The sequence below is a fragment of the Colossoma macropomum genome, unplaced genomic scaffold (assembly GCF_904425465.1).
Source record: "Colossoma macropomum unplaced genomic scaffold, Colossoma_macropomum, whole genome shotgun sequence".
Classification (NCBI taxonomy): domain Eukaryota; kingdom Metazoa; phylum Chordata; class Actinopteri; order Characiformes; family Serrasalmidae; genus Colossoma; species Colossoma macropomum.
The window spans coordinates 17,581,365-17,604,383 of record NW_023494796.1 but is presented as its reverse complement, the minus strand read 5'-3'; the positions used below and the strand labels follow the sequence as shown (position 1 = coordinate 17,604,383).

Genomic DNA, 23,019 nt, shown 5'->3' with positions numbered 1-23,019 from the left:
TTGCTGTGCTCCCACTGCATACATTATTGGTTATGTACTAGAGGTTGCATAGAAAAGATAACTAGTCAACTCTTATATCCACGAGTCGGCCTTTGGCCTGCTGTCAATTAGCCGAAACAGTGCCTGATTTTAGTATGAAGTACCTGGAAAGCATTTTTTTCTGCTAAACACAAGACCAAACATACTTTGTTATGCCAGAAAAACTACGTAAGAAGCTAAATCAGTTTCACTTGCAAGAAGTGTAAGACTATGCTGAAATGTACATCTCACTGTCTCCACTGTCAGAGACACTGGTAGGTTTTGAAGCTCAGATTGATTGAGAACTGCCTACTTTGAAAGAAAAGGGCCATCAGAACATTGCAACAAAAGCAGAACCTGTGAAAAACAGTAGTATATGGTGGCTAGAATTCTACAGAACTTTCTACGGCGTTTGCTGTGAACTTGCTTTAGATTGTTCATTGTTGACATAGTATGGTAACTGGTGAGAAGCTAGCATTTACCCTATTAAACAAAAGTTTCAAAATCAAACTGATAAAAACCAGTACATGGAAATGCAGACAGCAATATTCCAATATCTGTGGTCATCTAGCCTCAGAACTAGTTCAACTAGTTGACTCCTTTTTTGGATAATCATCTGATTAGTATAAATAAATAGTCTTGCAACTTCTGGTATTTAGAATATTAATATTTATCTTTAAATGGTCGCACAATGTTAAGAGTCAGCTGGAATTTTCAAGGTTTACTTATGTCAGTGATAAAATTTCAAAAAATATCCATTATTAGGGTTTTATGTTGTTGTACTTTATAAAATTAAGACCCATAAGTTTAGCATTTAGTGAGTGACATGGCTAAAGTTGAACTGCTACATTGGCCATTCCTTACCTTGTACACGTAAGGGTTCTTGCGGGAGTCGGTAAGGATGTCAAACTTGGTGTAGATGTCATTGAGAAGGTTGACAATCTTTATGGCTCCCTCTGCTGATGCGTGCTTACTGCAGAAGGCATTGAATCCAACAATGCCGCTGAAGAGGATGGTCACGTTGTCATAGCGCTTGGCTGGCACAGGCCGTTTGTGTCTCAGTTCATTCGCCACAGAAGGTGGTAGCACTGAATACAACAACCTAAAACAGACAAAAATGATATAGATTAAAAACACATGTAGATGGAATGTAATGTTCATAACATAACTTCCTTCAGAACATCCACAAGAACCTAACAGCCCTCTAGTTCAGTGAAAAAAACAAACGTACATACCATACCAGTGTAAAAAAAACAAAAAAAAACATTTTTTGTTTTCATACCAAAAAAGTTATCATTGAGCTATACATATATAAAGTAGGGTGTGAATAATACACATTTTGTGGCTAATGCTGACAGCAATTTTAGGGGGCTATAACTTCTGCTGACCGATAATACTGACCGATACAATTTTAGATTTCAGTTGTTCTCCAATAATTTTAGTTAAACTGTGCTTTAATGACAACTCTCAAGTCTCCACTGTCACATTTCTTAGACTCAGATAACAGAAACTTAGTCTTAAATAATATAAATACTGTAGCACTGGGGTTGGAGCTACTCAGAATTCTTTTCAGCTTTTGGTTTCTATTACCTCTAATTTTTTTGCATTAGTACCAGGGTCCTTTCTATGTGGAGTTTGCATGTTCTCCCCGTGTCTATGTGGGTTTCCTCCGGGTTCTCCGGTTTCCTCCCACAGTCCAAAGACATGCAGTCAGGCTAATTGGACATGCTAAATTGCCCCTAGGTGTGAATGTGTGTGTGAATGTGTATGTCTGTCTGTCTGCCCTGCGATGGACTGGTGACCTGTCCAGGGTGTATCCTGTCTTCCACCCAATGACTGCTGGGATAGGCTTCAGCTCCCCCCGCGACCCAGAAGGATAAGCGGCTTAGAAGATGTTTGTGTGTTTTGCATTAGTTCTCTTAATTTAAAACGTTTTTTTTGTGTGTTTTATATTCTCACGCTAATTCTCAGGTGAATTCTCAAGCTAAATAACCTCATAAACAGAATATATCTATTGCTGTTCCCCAATCGTATACTAACTCTACCTGCTTTTTGTTGATATATTAGAGGTTTCACAGACTAGACTACTAGTGAACTCTTAAATCCACCAGTCGACCTTGTTTACTGATGTTGAGCCAGAACATTGTCTGATTTTAGTAATGAAGAGGCTCAAGACAGCATTTTTTATGCTAAACACGAAACTAAATATACTTTGTTAGGCCAGAAAACATAAGTGTCTGAATCACTTGCCAGTTGTGTAACAAACGTAACTTACTATCTCTGCTCATAATGATTAAGAACTGCCTGTTTTGAAAGGAAACTGCAACAAAATGGTGCAACAAAAATGGTACAACAAAACAGACCCACGAGAAACAAAGTGGCTTGAATTCTGCAAAACTTTTAATAACTTAGTTGGTTTGCTGTGAAGTTTGCGAACTTTTCTCAATCTAATGATTATATCTTGCTTCAAAGTTACTTGCTGTCACAGTATGCAGCTGTTGACTCGCTAGCATTTAACCTGATAAACAAGTTTATTTCCCTTCATAATGGTGCACGGAAATGCAGACAGCAAATGAGAGTGTAATTGGCAAACCTATACTGCTGTCTAAAAGTTAAAGGAATATTGGAATTCCCAAAAAAACAACTGTCCAAGGTTTTTGCCTATCGTCAGAAGATGATAAGTTGGAATCCTGGCCAAAACAGTTGCAAACTGTTATAACATTTTTGCAGATAAAACATGGGGTTTTCAATATCAGCCAATATTATTGGTCAACCAATATATCAGTCAGGGCCCTAATACAAAGAAGAAAGGGCCACTGCCAGACCTCCATCTCAGAACAACAGGTATATGAACAAACAGTCAGAAGTGCAACTCTTGCTTTTGCAGTATTTCCTGATTTGAACCTAAAGTAAATTATCCCATACCAAGTAGTTTAGCCTCACACAACCTGAACAAAGGACTTTAATTATCCTTAAGGACTAGAGCTAATTACCTTAATTACCCCATTGACCGTTGTTGTTTATTCACATTCGGGCATTTCTCCACATCTGCTTCATGCACTCGCTATGCTGACGTTACATGAAAAAAGGATTCAAAATAATGAGGCTCCTTTTGTAGAGTTCCATTGTGTAATGTCTAGGAAATGCAGTCTATCATGCTTGAAATTAGCCTGTTGGGATTAGTGCAGCTTTTCTTGCGACAAACGAGTGTTTGCAAACATTCTGAGGACATGAAGCCTCCCTCATGGTTAGATTATAGTCACATCATATTGAAGCAGGTCTCTGGAGAACGGGGATGGGTTGCTATGGAAACCGCCTTAGGTAGGCTTATTACTCCCTGCCAAAACCTCCAAAATGCATTAAATAATGAATTCGTATTACTGGGCACACTGCAGACAGGGCACATTTCAATGATCTAGTTTTGCTGCGGATGCCTTCTGCATATAAATCATCGCGCTCTGTGTGAGCAGTCGGCTTATGGCTGACTGCCGCACGCTAAATGATAAATATTCCAGAAGTAGAGCCACATGTTCTCTGCATGTGGCTGAAACAACGACTAATTGAGTCCTTGATGGACGACAGGAGCTTTATTGGTTTGAATATAATTGATTCAGATACATTGGTTCCGCTGAGATTTATCCCATCAACACATTAACTGTCTTTCGTTTTACTCACTTTTTGCAATAGTTGTGTTTCTAGCTATCACGGTTAATTGATTAAGAACAATTACTCGATTAAACAAATCATTATCATAGCAGTGGTACTCAGGCTACTCATAAAGTGAAGGTTTGTGCATAAACCTCTGCTATATAATTTATTCCTATCATTTTTTCTATATAAGCTGTGCAAAAGTTATTTTATTTATATAAGATATTCCACTTGCATTAAGAAGGGGAAGAAGAAGAGGGAAGAAGAGGAAAGTCAAAAGATGAACAAACAGGAAAGTGGAGTTCAAAAAGTTATTAGAAGCAGTGGAAATGGGACTCATTCAACTGTCCAAGACCTGGTAGACCACCAAAACTGTCCCCATCAAATAAAATGCAGTTAAAGCTTTCATCTTTTAGAGAGAGGAGAAAATCAAGCTCCACTGTTGATTCAGATCTGTAAAATCCACAGGTGTTTGTCTATCCTTCCACCAGACAAGAAGAACCTTCTAGTAGACGAAGAATAGACAAACAAGAATAATCTGTTACACTAAAAGTTACAGAGAATGCAGTTTCACTGCTCCACAGCCTAATGCAAAATGTATTGATGAAGACTTTGAGATAGTTCAAATAGAGAGATTTAAACCCCACCAGTCTTTGTCACAACACAGCTGATTGGCTGACATGCATTCACAAGGAAGGATGTTCTACTAGGATAATATTGTCACAGTTGGAACAAAACCTCGTAACTCCAAAGTGGTACCTTTACAGGAGAAGGCAAAACGTTCTTAACTTGTAACAGACATTAATGTAACATGATTTTTTAAGTCATTTTTGACCATTTCTGTTGGTCCGGTCATTGTGAAATGTGAACACAGTGCAAAAGGTAAATGGAGGTTTCAAATTATGTAGAAAAGTGAAAAATGCGAGGTTTTCGTATGTCAACGATATAATAATTGTGGTTCCAACTTTAAATGAAAACTAATTTGTTTTGCATATGAAGTCATATACATAATTTTACACTTCTAAGCAGATGTCTTTAGATCAACACGTCTTTAAGAATTTAAACAACTATTTGTTTCCAAACATTCAAATGTGTACATAGCTATAAATTTATTACATTGTGAGTTACACTGAAATACATTTCAATACATTGAAATACATTCAGTTTGCATTCTTCATTGACAGCTTTGAGGATTAAAGGGGTTAAAACAATGGTTAATATGAGGATTTTGGCCTGGATCTATGTGCACCATCATGAACAGGGCTTTTTCTGGATGCATTCTAAAAGAAATGAGTAGCTTGCTGTTGCTGGAAGTCCTATTTGTATCCTGGAATTCGCAGGACCGCAGGGAAATGCACACAGTCCAGAAAACCTGCTAGCGCAGATAAGCCAGCCTGTTCAGCAGAGGCGGGCATATAGCAGTTTTGTTCTGCTGTTATCACCAGTTAGCATGCTTCCAAGTCTCAGGGAAACAACAAAGTGCATGATGCTCTGCAAATACAAACTGCAGAGGAGGCACATTTTATAAACCTCCCCTCAGGGGCACGCTCCAGACCAAAAGACATGCGGCCTCCTTCGGAGAACATTGTGATGTTTCTATTTTTCCCTCTGACAAACAGTGTGTCACCAGACATAATTACGATGTCTGGTTGCTGTTCACAACTCGGAAGAAGACATACACAAATATGTATTCACTGAGGTAATTGCAACACCTCTAAAAACAAATCAGCCAGCACATGTAACACCAGTTCTTTAGTGATGACTATAGCTGTACTGAGCTATGTCATGATGTTAAATTTAACCTAATGTGAGACCTCTCCAGTTCATCAAACATAAATATTTAATATCTCCATTACTTTATCCTGTAAATGCTATGACTAACAACAGATGTAAGACTTATTACAAATACTTAAGGAGCAATTGTTCACAGTGGTGGTGATGGGAACCAGATGTCTGAAGAGTTGAATGCCTCACGAAATCATTACATCAACGTCTTATTGCACTGTATTGTATCATATAATTTGCGTGCATATGATTTCTAAAAACTAATGCACGCATGAACTATGAAGTACGACTGAGTCAATTATTAATCACAAAGCGTTGTAGAAATGAGAGCATGTAAATGAGCTTTCCAGCTCCACCCATCTTTTAACTGGTAAAAAGAGTGGTATAGTGTAGTGTAGTAACATCACTGCCTTCTATGCTGTAGACCCTGCCTGGGCAAGGACTCTACACTATACCATTAAGAGCCCTTGGGCAAGACTCCTAACACTACCTTGGCCTACCTGTGTTCTACAGACTAGGTGCTAACTAGTTTAAAAAGCATACTAAAATGGTCTGTTTTATTTTTTCTCAACAATACATTAATGTTAGTGTCTACCTGGTAGAGTTTTAGGAAGGTGATGTTGAGGTGGCTCTCCACAGTGCTTTGTTCAACCAGGTCCTCAAGAAGGACAAACATTTCTTATTAGCTTCTACTTAATGAATAAATGAATGACTGAACGGTGTTTGCTGTGCAGTTTATTTGCAATAGCCTAGTTTGCAACACAGTGTAAATCATGTAACATAGTGTAAATTTCAATTAAGTCATGTGAATTTTACATGATTTACAATGAAAATATTATACTCATTATATCTCTAAGAGATGCATTTTCACAGAACACACACTTTCGTCATACATGCAGGCACGGCGGAGGGCACGGGATCAGATTAAGCATGCTACTGTCTATTTGAGTTGAGTTTACCACATGAGAAGTGAAATTTAACATATCTTCCATCAGCAATAAGTTAACATCTTCACTATAGTAAAGCTGTTTGTCATGAGATGATTTTAAAGATTATTTGTTTGTTTATCTTTTATTCCACATAATATGAAATATCTGATGTGAAGATGTGTTGACTATTAGCTTAGTGACCATCACTTATAATTTTGTCTAATTCCTTTTTCAACTGAATACCTGTGTTTTTATTATGATGTAGGTAGTCATGCCCCCCTAGTCATTTGTGTCTAACTGATCCTGTCACAGGGACCGACTGCTGAAAGGTTTGTACATCAGGTTGGAAACGTGCCTTAGGCTACGCATGTTTTTATGTTGAAATTCCATTTTATAAATCATTGTCTAAACATGAATTTTCAAAGCCGTGCATATGAATCTTTTATCAGCACCACAGTTAAGAAATCTGAGTCTGTAAGTTTCTCTAGAATGAACTATTTCTGTCACCTATCAAATCACTTTTTTCTAAAACTCAACCATTATTTAGAAACTGGTGGGCTGATATTTTTATTAATATAATCAGATAAAACTTCAAAATATAATTAAAAATGTATTCAAATAGTTTTAAACATCTGATTTAATGTTAAAAAATAAAACAAGGCTGAACTGAGATACCTCCAAAATTGCAATTTATGGACACTGTGGAAAAAATGTTAACAATGGCAGTTGAAGACATACTCCTTCAAAAACCATTATGATTATTTATGACTAGGAGTGAATCGATTGAGAAGCTACAATCCCTAAACCTTTGGATGTTTCAAGTTATTACTGTCATTTTGCTATACCTTTCAAATGCAATTACTTTACTACAGTGATGCACAACGAAAATTCCTGGTCAAAACTAAGACCGACGTTCAAGATACACCTGGTCACAAACCAAAAAATTTGCCATTTTATTTTATACGTGGGCTGACAAAAAATTTACACTTGCCATAAAAGAAAATTAGTATGTAGGCTACAGAACATGCCATGAAATCCAGTTGGTCATTCAGGAGCGTGAAGAAAATATAGCGTTTTTATCGCTGTTTTTCAGTTTCATTGGCATTAAAATAATTTGTAAAGTCTTATATTTTAATTGGCTGGAATTCAAGGGCTTCCGTACTGAATTATGTAATTAATTTAATTTACATTCAATTTACATTGTATACTGGCAGATTCATGTGTGTCCTTCTCCTTTGCCACCATGTATTTTCTATTGCTGGCAATATCTGCGATTTCCGTGGGTTAAATTCTTGTTTCAGTTTGTGGTTATTGTACTTCTGTTACACTAGAGCTTAGACTAGACATTAATTGCTTTAATCAGTAAATACTCTAAGTAGCAATAAATCAAAGGCAATAAATCAGTAGTCTGAGTCCCTAAACTAATTGTCCGAGTGGCTGCGCAAACATGCTGCATTCATCTTTTCGTTCCGCTGTGGCCGTTCATCAGCTCCGGGCGGATTTGAGCTGACAGTGCTTGCGGCAGTCACGTCGCTAAATCCACCGCGGGGCGACTGTGGATTGAACTTTTTCCATGGAGCAGCGATGCGGCACTCAGAGCTCCAAACAGCTGTCAGTGTTTGCTGTCTGGGCAGGACTGGGACGTGGAGCACGGTGTGAAATACTGAGCTTTCCATCAGATTTAGCAAACACAAAGACATACAAACACAAACGCACACATGCTGAGGCAGCCTGCTTCCCTGCAGAGGCTTATTTCTAGAACAGGAAAAGAAAGACAGCCATCTTGGACAGAAAACAAAACACTGCTACACGCTCATGATATGGATGTCTTTTGGGATCTTTCAGTAAATATGCTTCTCAGAAATATAAATGTTTATGTCAGAAGAACTTGTGCACATTTCTGCTTCTTTTGTATTTGAAATGAGATGAATAATAAATAAGTAGTGTAGAGTTAATATTGTTTTCTAGTTGTAATTTAATAACTGCATATTTAAATTCATAGTTACGTTATGAATTACATTTGCATTCGATTTGCATTTCTGTATCAATAGCTTCGCATCTGCATGTCTATCCTTCATTCATTCGCTTCGAGGTCAAGAAATTACAAAAACACAACAATTTTTTGGCAAAAAGGATTTAGTCTTTCTGGATGGTGCATTCTGGGAGAATCAGGTTAAACTGTGGGATTGTATAGTAACTAGAACATGACTAATAAGTCTTGTGTAGGTTCACTGGTGGTTTTGGATAGAAAATAAAATGGCTGTATTTGTGTTGTAAATATGGTGACCTCTGGTTCCTGTCACCACCACTGCAAGAAATCTGAGTCTTTGTTTCTCTACAGTGAACCATTTCACATCAAACCACTCTGAATGACTGATAGCGGGAGCTTTTTACAGCAATTAAAATGTAAAACTGTAAACGAAAAAGCACGCCTAGAATTACAGCCATCATATTGCTATCTCAAAAAACAATATTATCAACAGGAATAATAATATTATTCATATTCAGAACAGAGATGCAATTTAGTGGCCTGTTTTTAGTCTGATCTGCTTCTTGTTCCAAAAATATTTAGCAAAGTATCCCAAAAATGTTAAATATGATGATAATTATGAAGAAAAGGAAGGACTCTCAATAACTGTTATGGCATAAGTCAATGAATGATCATAATAATACAGTCAACAGGTTATGTACTTTTTTTTGACAACCATCCTGCAACCTCCAAATTTATCTTGGGTAATTCTAAAAGTAGGAGAGACATGTTTCTACCTCTCCTCCCCTCCACAGATTCCTCTTAACTGTGTAACAGGATGCATGAATGTTCAGGCAATTGCTATCAGAAACTAATCAGACAGCTGTACATTAGAATGCAGGAGTGCAAAAAAAAAAGTAATCAGCTGTACTTAAAGTACATCATTATATAAAACATATATAAAAGTATGAGTACTGTAAAAAAAAAAGTAAATTACAGGATAAATTGTTGCTAGAAAATTACTGTAAAAATTTTACACTAGATGTTTTTGCACTTTATTTTAAAAGGAATTGATCTAGAAGCTCTACATAAGGTCTTTGGCGAATGTCAAATGAAAATATTTGGCAAGATGTAAAAACTAAACAATAACTTATCCTTTAGAAATCTACAGTTAACATTGTTTATTTTCTACCTATATGTAATTCCATAACTGCACAATTAAGTGCATAGTTAATTACATACTGAATTATAGCTACACTCAGTAGCTATAATTGTCTAACAGCTTTGAGACTGTCTAACAGCTTTGAGACTGCATATCCAACTTTTTTTCAAAATCAAGAAATTACAGAAACGTAAGTAAGAGTTTTTTTCTGCAAAACAAGACTGTTCATGGAGGTTCTGCTCATCAAATTCAAATCATAACAAAATATCTCTTCTGCTCACAAATACAAATATGGTCTTGAAATTACACTGTAAGAGTGTCTGTAAGAGTTCAACTACAAATGTATGGCTGAATATAAAAATAACAGTTAAAGGGCATTTAGTGTTCCAATTCCTTATGTAATAGTTTTGCTTTAATTATTTTAGAGGCTCTTGGTTAAATTCCGAGGGAAATATCTTGCAAGTGATGTAAGATTTGGCGTAATCATTGCACCATTCATTTACAAACTCATTAGACAAATAGCAGGCATGCACCACTGCGTGACCACATTTATCCAAACAAGGATGAGCCCGAGCAAACATTACCAGAATCCGTGTTAATGCATGTGTTAAACATGTATCAAATGTATTAACAACCAATGTAAATACTCTTGCTTATGTACATTTATCACACTTCTGAAAGTCATTTTAAACACCAAGTCTGAATGTGTTTTCTGATCCACTCAACCTCAATGATGAAACATTTACATTTGGCCGACATTCTTTGGCGGTTATGTTTTGACATCAAGTCTTTGCCCATTATTTCTTCTCATGGAAGAAGGAATACAGCGATAAGAATTTATCCGAAAGGTAACAGTGATTTCTCTAGTATGTCTGCTATTCAGCCCAATATGTAGGAGTCAGTATTAGGGAGTGGAGAAATATTGCTCTGATTTTTGCTTCCCTTTCTTGCAGGAGCTGTCATGTAGCTAAATGAGCAGAAGAAAGTTGGGTTTCTGTCAGATTAAGGGCTATTTTTATGTCTCCTCACGCTTCCTCTTGAGGACCTTTATCTTCAGACAGTTCTTATAAATATTTCTTGTCAGGAAGTTCATGGACGTTCTGTGTTTGACAGTCTTGCTAGCTAGCTACTTAGGCTAAGTGTCAGAGGAATCTGAGCGGTTGTTTTAAACTATGACCAAAAGACAAAGTGAACTGAAACGTGAATAATAACATCCTTGTGTTTTGATTTTTAAAAGGTTCTATGACAGTTAAGTAATTAACAATCACTATAACCTAGCATTGAACCAGAAGCCATTAGCAAACAGGCAAGCTAGCGTTTGCAGATACATTATTAGATAATCTTTTACTTTTGTGAAACATCTAACCCTCAATTTAGTAGATTTTAAAAGGTTTATCATAATAATGATAGTAGTAATACTACAGTAATTAGCAATTGCTAACCCAGCATGAATCAGAATCTATTAGCATACATTGAGCTGAGCTACTGTTTTATTAGTTATTTATAAATGAGCTATTTTTAAGTGAAATATCTGTCGGTTTAGTCTATTTTTTTAAATGTTTATCATTATAGCTGGGTAAAAAGCAATTGCTATAGCCTAGCATCATCAGTATACATTGAGCTAAGCTATAATTTGCAGTTAAATTATTAGCTAATTTTATTTTAGTTAGATATAATTTTTAAGACAATCTGTATTACATCACTTTAGTTATAGACCTATCTAATGTGTGTTATTAGGCAAAGTACCACATATAGGTACTTTTATTCACAGTAGTGGAGTGATAAAGTGATCTGACTGACACTCATTTAGGAGCCAACCTTTGAACACACTACATTATGTGACAGGCAGCATTGTGGGATGCGGGAGGACTGACCTGTCAGTCTTCTTCTTCTCGTCCTCCAGGGCTCGGAGCGTGTGCTGCAGGCGGTCGGTGAGGATCTCCAACTCCTGCGTTAGTTTGTACTCCTCTCTGAACTGTTCTCCCAGCAGAACCAGGTCACGTGTGGCATCGTGAAGCGGGATGTCACTCAGGTACAGGCCCCTCCGCGTCAAGTCGTCCAGGTTCATTACACTGATGAGAGTGGATGAACAAAAGTAGGGTAAAGCTCAGTAGTTGCTACACTGTTTCTGCACTGAAAACGCAACACTTCAAGGTGTCACATCTATAGCCTATATTGGATCAGTAAGAACAATGATTTTGATGCATTTGACTTAGAACAGAAAAGAAAACCCAATTGGCCAGCAGCTGAATTTGGTCAGTAAATCTTTATGCAAAACATGCTGGTTCTGCTGGTTTTAAATACTTTAGTACTCACTTTCGGTAGTACCATTTTAAAACTATAGATATAATTTCAGAATTAACCGTACCTTTAAGTATGTCTGTTTATTTTAGTTTGTGTTTTTTAATGAAATGGTTCCAGTTGTCAAATTGTAAAATCTTTGTTAGGCAATGTGTTTTCATGGTTTCACAGCAAGTTATTCCACTGCTAACATAGTGGTTCAATTCCATCACAGATGAAATCTCATCGATAGAACATCTCATTCAGAATTGAGGACTCGGGGAGTTATTACAATGTTTTATACTAAAATAGATTTAACATTCAAGTTAAACCAATTCGCTAGCCTGCTATCACTCCATAGTTATGTAATTTACATGTTGCTAATGTTTTTATGATAAAATGTCTTGTTTAATAGAGTTTTAAATATGAAACAATTATCAGGAATTTACAAATTATTGTCGAATTTTGGTGAGGTCTGAAGGTTTGACAAAAGTCAAAACTTCCGAATACTAAATAAGGAAATGCTGACATAACGAACGAATACTCGAGTATTGCTCAGGCCAGCTCTAGCAGCATGCCAACACTGATGAATTCTCCAGTCTGACGTATTTGTAAATTAAGCTGTACAATTCATTCTTTTGGAGATGGGACTAGTTTTCCAGAGTGAAGAATTTGCAGTGATTCACAGGATTACCATAGATACCAGAAATCCTAGGAGGAAGCAAAAGTAACCAGAACTACTTTTTTTTTTTTTACTGTTACCCATAAGTGGATAAAACAATCCTAAGACCTGTATTGTTTTAATTCACATTATATTCACTGAATTCAGCAAATGCTGAATTTCTATTTCTATTATAAGTGAGTTTCGAGTCAACGGGTTCACTGTTCTTTTGGTAAGTACGTGGAAAAGTTGAAGTGGTAATCGACTGCACACTACATGTGCTTCAGATCCAGATTAAGTGGAGAAATGCGGGAATTTTCCTTCAAGGTTACTCCTAAAGTTGCTCCCTATTCAACAGTCACGATTCTACAGTTAACAGTAGTTTTGAAGTCAAGTTAAGCAGACAGACGAAACCACTCCTCAAGCACCAGACTGTTGTGAAAGGCTGTTGTGTATAGGTATATTAAGATCATAATATACCGAATGTGCCACTATTTATTTAAGTATTTTTGTAGCTATGTAACTTCTTAGAACTCAAGGTTGTCTGCTTTCACAAAGCCTGCACCTATAAAACACGTCCATTTCTTTATCTCATATATTCTATTTCTTCACTACTACTCTAATCACAGCACTTCACTGCATGTGTGCTGTTTCGGTTTTCATCGCAGAAAAGCTCCCGCACTTCAAAAGAAAGGTCTGTTGCAGGATTCTAATTTGCCTCCAACAAATTGGGCCACGGAGAAGAAATCTGATTATTCTGACTAGCTGTGTCTCCTGCTGCAATACAAGGTGAAGCTATTGTTAAATTGAGTTATTGCCCGCTAGCATGAAGTGTGTCCGCCTCATCCACATGGCCACTGGACTGAAATGAGGTATTAGCACACGCACGCTGACTGAAATGAAAAATCCTCCCCCTCCCCGTCTGAACGAGGTAACCAATGAGAGGCCTACAGAATAATTGAGACGTGAACATCAGTCTCCAGCCTACTCCCCACTCTGATTCAGTTTACTATATTTAGCAAATATTCTACCATCTTTAAAGCCTAATTCAGTGCACTAACAACCACATGCTACAACATCTCACCAAAACATATCTCTGTCATATGGAAATCTTGTAAGTCATTAGCAGATGGTATCAGTACACATGGTATCCTGGTTGAAATTCCATCTCAGGTATGATTTTTGTCTTAACCTTTATACTGATAATCTACAAATAAGCACAGATAACATTATATAAAAATAGCGCAAATCTTGTAACGTTAGCCTGTTTAGCTGAGTCATCGATGTTTCAGACATGTTTTAAATAAAAATGAAAATGCAGCAGACCTTCCATCACCGCCTCCTGTCTAGTCCCTTGCATACACTTTGTTTTCGAGGCAGCCAGTCATTTAGGGTTATTCTTAGTCTAACATGGACACCAGAGCGATTGCCGCATTTCTGTCTCCTCTCTCACCTGTCTGCCTGACAAATGATTGGAGAATTCGACAAGGCTGAAGTTGGCTTCTTATTCGAATTTCCTGTTCCACCTGAAATGGTGCAGCAGTTACAGGTGCCAGAATTTAAAATGGAACTGAAAATCTGAATAAGAAGCCAACTTCAGCCTTTAGATGTAAAAGAACATTTAGCAGTGTTTTGCTGGGCCTGCAGCACTAATGTTAGGAAGCAATATTGACATAGATTTATCCAGTATATTGTTACATTTCACACAAAGAAAAATTGAAATTTACTTCAGTTGTTGAAAATGGTTCTTGTTAAAAAATGACGTAACATTCCAGAATAACAAGCCACTGTTAACCTACAAAAATGTTTACCTAAACATCTAAAATGGTTTTATTTCAAAATATACTTTGCAATATATACTGAAACAGTCAGAAATATTAAACTATTTCAAATTATATAACAGTATAAACTTGATAAAAACTTGAAATAAACATGAAATAAACTTTTAATGATCAATATAATAGTAAACAGACAACTGTAATATAAGGATCCTAATGCTTTCATGCTCAACATGTAAAGTACATCCACTATAACCTTTACTATCAGTAAAGACAAAAGACAAGTTTATGTGAAGAGAACTGATGCAAAACATCTAATTTACCGATATCAACAAAACAGCTAGGGATTCTGGGAAGCTGTTAATTTGTCTACACAAGTCTGTCATAATTGGCAATTCACAGTTTTATTAGAAAGGTTTATCAGGTCAGTGAAATACTATTTAATTACCAAAGTCTGGGAAACTTTTAACCATCTAAAACTATATCAGCCAATACTGTCAGTTATCAGAATTTTTAGCTCTTTCAAATCAGTACTGGTGACAATTTTCATTTCATTTTATTTTGAGTCGTATTTTCAGCACCCAGAAGCGTAGCTGCATTTCCGTCAGACTTGTGCAAAAATTGAGTGCAGTACCTGGGTGAGCACAGGAAGAGGATGTTTTCAGTCTCTGGGAGGGAAATCATCTGGCCTTTCAGCCTGAGGCAACTAATCTCCGCTCCCGTCAGCTCGTCCTCACATTCTGCAGTCTCCACGTTCAGCAGGCCCTCCTACATCCATACAAATACACAAGCAGCAGGGCCTTATTCAGAAACCCTATGAATATCTTTAACACTTCTCTCAGGGCTTGGAGTAGATTTTTTGGGCTGTGGAAGCTGCCATAGGCATGTGCACTTCTGCTGGAATCCACTGTCATATTGAAACTTGTTATTTTATTCAGTAATTATTTACACAGTTTAGCATGAAATATTATAAAATTGGACATTAAACAATGTTTAGATGTTTTACTCAATATTTCAGATTTCATCAAGAAGTTATTAATTAAATGCTTAATAATATATTTTAATTACACTATATTGCCAAGAGTATTCACTCACCCATCCAAGTCATTGAATTCAGGTGTTCCAATCACTTCCATGGCCACAGGTGTATAAAACCAAGCACCTAGGCATGCAGACTGCTTCTACAAACATTTGTGAAAGAATGGGTCGCTCTCAGGAGCTCAGTGAATTCCAGCATGGTACCGTGATAGGATGGCACCTGTGCAACAAGTCCAGTCATGAAATTTCCTCGCTACTAAATATTCCACAATCAACTGTCAGTGGTATTATAACAAAGTGGAAGTGATCGGGAATGACAGCAACTCAGCCACGAAGTGGTAGGCCACGTAAAATGACAGAGCGGGGGTCAGCGGATGCTGAGGCGCATAGTGCGCAGTGGTCGTCAACTTTCTGCAGAGTCAATCACTACAGACCTCCAAACTTCATGTGGCCTTCAGATTAGCTCAAGAACAGTGCATAGAGAGCTTCATGGCCAAGCAGCTGCATCCAAGCCTTACATCACCAAGCGCAATGCAAAGCGTCGAATGCAGTGGTGTAAAGAGTCGCCACTGGACTCTAGAGCACTGGAGACGTGTTCTCTGGAGTGACGAATCACGCTTCTCCGTCTGGCAATCCAATGGACGAGTCTGGGTTTGGCAGTTGCCAGGAGAACGGTACTTGTCTGACTGCATTGTGCCAAGTGTAAAGTTTGGTGGAGGGGGGATTATGGTGTGGGGTTGTTTTTCAGGAGTTGGGGCTCGGCCCCTTAGTTCCAGTGAAAGGAACTCTTAATGCTTCAGCAGACCAAGAGATTTTGGACAATTTCATGCTCCTATCTTTGTGGGAACAGTTTGGGGTGGCTCCTTCCTGTTCCAACATGACTGCACACCAGTGCACAAAGCAAGGTCCATAAAGACATGAATGAGTGAGTTTGGTGTGGAAGAACTTGACTGGCCTGCACAGAGTCCTGACCTCAACCCGACTGAACACCTTTGGGATGAATTAGAGCGGAGACTGCGAGCCAGGCCTTCTCGCCCAACTTCAGTGTCTGACCTCACAAATGCGCTTCTGGAAGAATGGTCAGAAATTCCCATAAACACACTCCTAAACCTTGTGGAAAGCCTCCTCAGAAGAGTGGAAGCTGTTATAGCTGCAAAGGGTGGGGTGACATCATATTAAACCCCATGGATTAAGAATGGGATGTCAATAAAGTTCACAAGCGTGTGAAGGCAGACGGGCGAATACTTTTGGCAATATAGTGTATCTATTTATAGCCATTTCTTGTCAAGTTATCTGCCTCAAGAAATAATCTCCACTTTTTGAAATATGTTGCGTTCTGGATATCAATTTTATTATAACTTCATTCTTGATGCTATACAGCTTTCTCAATTAGTATGGAATCACCTTTGGTAAAATCGTATATTTTTTATAGTTTCCCACTAATTATTTGGAATTTCTGAAGCTGTGGAGCACTAGCATAATATTAGAATCATTTTATGCATGTATATACAACAAATTGGCATTACATTATTAAAAACTAACTTGATAGTGTCCTAAAAATGATCTATGGGAAGTAATGCTATTGGATTGGATTTAGAAGACATTCTAGAATGAGCACCATTAATTCATTTGCTGATTTCATTTATTGTATATTAAATGAGTTACCTTTTTTTGTTAATTTACATGTAATTTAGCTCTAAAATCACCTCTAAAATATAGACAGTGCCTTTAATTTATTGCATATGAAATGAACAAAGTTCTGTTTTTCAATTTATGTGAAATTTTGCTCTACAATCATCTGTAAAAAAGATCCTGGTAATACCTTTAATGATGTAACTGCTAGAATCTTTTGTTAGATGATTTTTTTTTTTATCACTACAGTTTAAAATACGTTCCGTTCTTTGTGAAAAACTACTAGATATTGAGCTACAGGCGGTTGTAAACAATAACTTCATCATCAGTTTCCTCAGGCTTGGACTGGTACACGGTCGGGCGTGCTAACCTTACTCCGAAGCACAAACACAGTGTTGATATGGGACAGGATGCCATGGAAACTGAAGTCAATGTGAGGCCGCACCAAGGAGAACACAGAGGACAGATTACACACACCAGGCTGGAGCTGTGAAATCACATGCAGAGAGGAAGAGAGAGAATCAGCAGGCAGTACTTTTTCTGTTTCATCATATTTGTATGCTTTCTTACAATTTCAGCCATACTCTGTACTCTTAGTGTTCCCACTAAGCTGTTACATAAGATGTTACTCAGACAGTTGTAAACTATTTTTGACTCGTCCGCTTAATGTGTTTTTCAATTCAAGCGAGCAAGATGACCACAAAAAAAGGTAACAACCCGCAGTCACAACAGTGGGCGATATGGCTAAAATATGGAGAAAGTGTAATATTGCAATACTTAAAAAGCCCAAATACTACAGATTTTTTGTTGCTTGTGTGTGTTTTTTTATATAGCAACAATGATCATAATTCATTTTCACGTGACCATTTTCTAACCTCTTTATCCATTAAAATTAAATAGGCAGTTTTATTACCGTGCCTTTTTAGATTTTATGGAATATATAATGGGCAGTATTAAACATCTATAACAGGGGTGTCAAACTCAATCAGTTAATCATATTAAAAAATCTTATCAAATCTGGGGGCCAGAGAAAAAAAAGTTTTTATTTCATTTTTAATTAATGTTATTCTATAACCCAAACTCGCCATTGTTTATTCAAAATATGCAACAACTTCAACAGTAAAATACCGACACTTGTAGTAGACCTTGAAATATTACATGGACACTAAATATTCAAAATTTAAATGTCCCCAGGTGCTCAGTCTTTTAAACCCACCTATTTGCGTGAATTAGACACCCGGCATCTTTGCTGCAAGTTCATTAAGACTTTGTGCTCAGTTTCCGAGCTGCTGAGGTAACATTAACTGTTTATATTGGTTAAACTGCAGCTGAAATACATTTTGGTGATATGACTGGTGTGGAATTGTGCAGAATTATGTAGAATTAAGGTGTAACTGCTGTTCCATAGACTGGGGTAGGAGAGTCAGAGCACATTACGTTGCAGTGCATGCTGGGGACTGTAGTGTTGTGAAGCTGGCTAATATTAATAGAAAATGAAAATACTTTTGCTGGCCGGATAGGATTGTGTGGCTGACCTGATCTGGTCCTATCTCTGAAAATCCTAAGGCTGAATCCCACTGCTCCCTATATAGTGCACTATGTGAGTTATGAAATTTTGACTTTAACACCAAAATATTGCGCTTTATGTCCAGTTTAAATTGTGTACACATGGCCAAATCCAAAGTGGTTCTTAGGTTGTTAGACACACTGTGCTCTGTTTAGATGCAGTAGCCATTATATTAAGACCTACGCTCTGCACTTTGTAGGGAGAAGGGAGCCATTTGAGATTCTGCCTAAAACAGTTTGCAGCAGTGCTGCATCACCTGACGCGAATACTGCGCGCTGGTTCACTGAACGGATTCATCGTGTTCTGTCCAAGAACAGCAGGCGTTTGACTGTTTCTGCTAACGGCTTTTGTGACCAAACATATTTAGGGTTCAGAATGCGCTGTGTGTTATAACACACACACACACATACATACAGGGAGATTCACTCAAAAGAGGCCCCGAATGTTGTGTAATAACTCTCGCTAGGACGAAGCAATCTGAACGAAACGACGTGCAGTGTGCTCCTCAGTATTGGAGCTTCGAACAAGTCGGGATGCCCCTTGAATCAGAGCAATGAGGTAGGTGCCGGACAGCTGTTGCAACGTTTAACCTCCATTTGCAACTTCCGGGTGCATACTCCCGTACCCCTTCACTCAGTCACTCGACTTCTCATCAGGATAGTGCTGTACAGTTTGAGCAGCACATCTTAATGGTGCGAACCAACTGGGTCACAGATTCGTTTAAGCCATGTCAAAGGTCAAAGTGAATTTAGGAAGAAATATGGTGTTTGTGAAGTACCCTCAAAGAGTGTTATTCAGAAGATGGTATGGAAACTGGAATCGAGGGGATCATTGATCCCTTCTCATGGCGGAGGCTGTCCGAAAATGTGGCAGGACATAATCGATGATGTGCAACATCGTCTGCAGCAATTGCCTACGAAACCTCTGAGATGCCTAGCACAGGAGACTGGGAGGTCTTTTTTAACATGTCGGAGAGCTACAAAAAGGGCAAAATTGCATGCGTATCGTGATCACTGTCGTTCAGGAGCTCAAAGCAAGTCATGTGAAGAAAAGAGTCAGATACTGTCACTGGTTCCAGGCGTTTATTGGACATCACATGGTTCTCGGATGAGGCGTGGTTCCATTTGTCGGGTTATGTAATTCAATCGATTACACATACATCAAGGTATGTAGCGGATTTTTTTGGCATAGACTGCTTCATCCTAATGGGAGTTACAACAGAATATTTGGGGCCTCTTTCGAGTGAATGTCCCTGTATGTGTGTGTGTGTGTGTATCTATATACACCGATCAGGCATAACATTATGACCACCTCCTTGTTTCTACACTCATTGTCCATTTTATCAGCTCCACTTACTATATAGGTGCACTTTGTAGTTCTACAATTACAGACTGTAGTCCATCTGTTTCTCTGCATACTCTCTGCCCCATTTTACCCTGTTCTTCAGTGGTCAGAACCCCCATGGACCCTCACAGAGCAGGTACTATTTGGGTGGTGGATCATTCTTAGCACTGCAGTAACACTGATGTGGTGGTGGTGTGTTAGTGTGTGTTGCGCTGGTCTGAGTGGATCAGACACAGCAGTGCTGCTGGAGTTTTTGTAGAACTACAAAGTGCACCTATATAGTTATATAGTAAGTGTGCACCTTATATAGTAAGTGGAGCTGACAAAAAGGACGATGAGCATAGAAACAAGGAAGTGGTTATAATGTTACGCCTGATTGGTGTGTGTGTGTGTATATATATATATATATATATATATATATATATATATATATAAATAATGTATATAAAACGTGTATGTATGTATCACTGAAGGAAAAAACCTACTTTTAATGTATGTCAATAGAACCAGACTTCTTGCCAAATAATTTTGGGTCATTTCTGTTGGTCCATTTATCATGAAATTTACACACAATGTAAAGGACAACAAAAATGGAGATACAAGGTTTTCTTCCAACAGCAGCGATATATATATATATATGTATATATACACATATATGTTCTTATACGTATTTGTGTATGTATATATATATATATATATATATATATATATATATATATATATATATATATATATATATATGAGTGTGGGTTTGTGCTGTATTGAAAAAGGAATTCAGGCTGAAACACACCTTATGAATGTGTGGGGCTAAACTGCTCTTGCCTGAATAGGTGGATGCATGTGAATAACAATAATTTGATAAGATTTGTTGCCAGATTTTCAGTGTTATTTACTCGATTGATTTGTTGTTGCAGCCTTGCTAGAAGTACTAACGATATCTTCATGATGTCCTTAGGAAAGGGTACTATAGTGTAACTAATTATGATAATGTTAACACATCATACTGCTCAATATACTCAAAATGTCGGTATAACTAGGTTAACTCTGCTTGCTCTGCATAATTTGATCAAAATGATCTACATCTGTTGGATCATGTTAATGCCTTAATACGTCTGAACTCCACAGAAACATCTGTGATTGGTCAAGATGCTCACAGCTCACAATGAAAACATTTAGTGATTGGTTAGAGGCTTATTTGCGTATTGTGGCCTTCTCAGTATTAGTCTTACCTGTGGCAGGACCCTGAAGATGGCGTTGCCACACTGGGTGAGCATTAGGTCCTTATCAAACATGAGGTGGAAAGGGAAGGCCTTGCAGAAAGTATAGGGGCTAATGCGGGTCTCCTGAGTGCCATTCTCTTCAAAGCCATCCAAGTCCTCATAAAACGCCTCCTCCTCCGAGTCCTTCTCCTCAATCAGGAACTTAATGTGGTCGCACTCCTCGCTCTTCTGCTGAATGACCTGGTATTAGAGGGATAGATTTAGAGTTCAGTGATTTGTTCTCAGAGATACTAAGCGTGGAACCGTACACCTGAAGAGCCTCTAAAAGATACCTCACACATCATTATTACATAAAATGGTTATTTTTCAAAAGGTGGAGAGGCACCTGTAGGGCCATTATAAGGCAAAATAGTCCTTATAGAAAAGTTATTTACATTTTCAACATTACATGTAAATACTCAGAAGATGTGCTGGTTTACTGAACATTTTGGACAGTAAATGATGTGACTGTATTCACACTGTAGACATCACAACCCCTGGATCGTATCACCACTGTATCTGAGTCTGTAAGTTTCCTTACAATAAAATATTTCACATCAAACCTCTTTGGATGATGTTTACATCCCAAGCATTGAATTATGCAGAAAATACGAAAGTATGGTTTAGTGCAGCCAAAAGGATGTTTGATTTGTTTGTCTGCATTTTTAATATTGTATGTTTAAGATTTTGTTAAAAAGCATTGCTTTATGAATAAATTTGTTGGATTTAAATGGAATTCTGGACAGAATTCATTTTATTTTGGAATAATATTTTATATTTGTTTTATATTTCATTAATCTGCACTCTAAATGATTGCTTTTATTGTCACTACATGGTAACTGGTGCTATCCTATCAAGTTGTATTCTGCACTTTGGCTGATGATCGGTCGGTTCACGCCAGGTTTGGACAGAATATTGTTAAGCTCAAGATGGGTTTAGACTCAAAACCCACATAAAGTTATTCAGTAATCTCAAAACAGGTTTGCTTACATGTTTTTTGACACTTTGACATCCTGTTATCTATAACAAAATGGACAAAATTACATGACGTAGCTAAAAAACTTTAAAATTAGTAGCAGCAATCTTTATAGTTTTGTGCAAACTTTGAACATTAAACATGTCTCAGCTTGTGGGCAACATTTGGATGAAAAAAGGGAAAACTGTAGATGTTGTTATGAAATATTGTTACTACAATCTCTGTTGACTCTGTTGAAAGAGTGGCATTTTACAATCCCAACACAACATAGACATGAATATACAACTTATGACTCACTGGTGCCAGAACCTACGACTGGTAAATAGCTGTGCTTGCTCAGATGGCTGAGAGTCTCTAGCTTAATGTATCTGTATGTAGCGGGTTTTTCCAGTCCCACTCATCTAAGAGGCAGCTTACAGTCGTATGCAGACGTTTGAACATCCCTGTCAGCGTACATGTTGGCCACATTTTATGTTAAATTTAACAAATAAACAGTAGTTATGCATTAAAATGTGCATGTCGTTTGACCTGGGGTGCCCACAAACACACAGAGTTTTAGTCCATGGGTGGGGCCTTATTTTAGCCACACCCCTGCATTTTAGAGCAGGAAGTGTGACTGCATCCCTGTCCCTCATGGCCACATGGTGAGCAGTTAGATCCCACTGTTCAGAATGTGTCCAGAAATCTGAAAATTAATTCAGCATTAACAGTTGTCACTACTGAAACACATTTTCTGCAATTAAGTAAACGTTTTGTGTTTTCATGAAAAATATTATGATTTTGTGTGTATGACTGCTCAAAGCTGTGCTTGCTAGTCATGTACTGACTAGCAATTTTGAGTTCTGCCCAAAATTAGCTAAAATTGTCACTACCGAAACAGTCACTAGTGAAACGTGGTAAAGTTTCGGTAGTGTTATGATTGTTTTGTTAGTGACAAAAAGAAATGTTCAGTTGTCGATTTGAATAAAATAAA

At 37.6% G+C, this 23,019-nt stretch overlaps 1 protein-coding gene across 1 annotated transcript in view; it reads right to left on the bottom strand.

Annotated features, from left to right (window-relative positions):
• The window catches only part of gucy1b1 (guanylate cyclase 1 soluble subunit beta 1), a 47,683-nt gene that overhangs the window by 10,143 nt on the left and 14,521 nt on the right, over window positions 1–23,019 (bottom strand). Inside the window, exons 6-10 of the mRNA XM_036582995.1 lie at window positions 21,041–21,271; window positions 17,271–17,387; window positions 14,865–14,998; window positions 11,386–11,583; window positions 883–1,120 (exon numbers count right to left, since the gene is read on the bottom strand). Coding sequence (XP_036438888.1) covers window positions 883–1,120; window positions 11,386–11,583; window positions 14,865–14,998; window positions 17,271–17,387; window positions 21,041–21,271 — 918 coding nt within the window. The remainder of the gene's footprint in view (window positions 1–882; window positions 1,121–11,385; window positions 11,584–14,864; window positions 14,999–17,270; window positions 17,388–21,040; window positions 21,272–23,019) is intronic.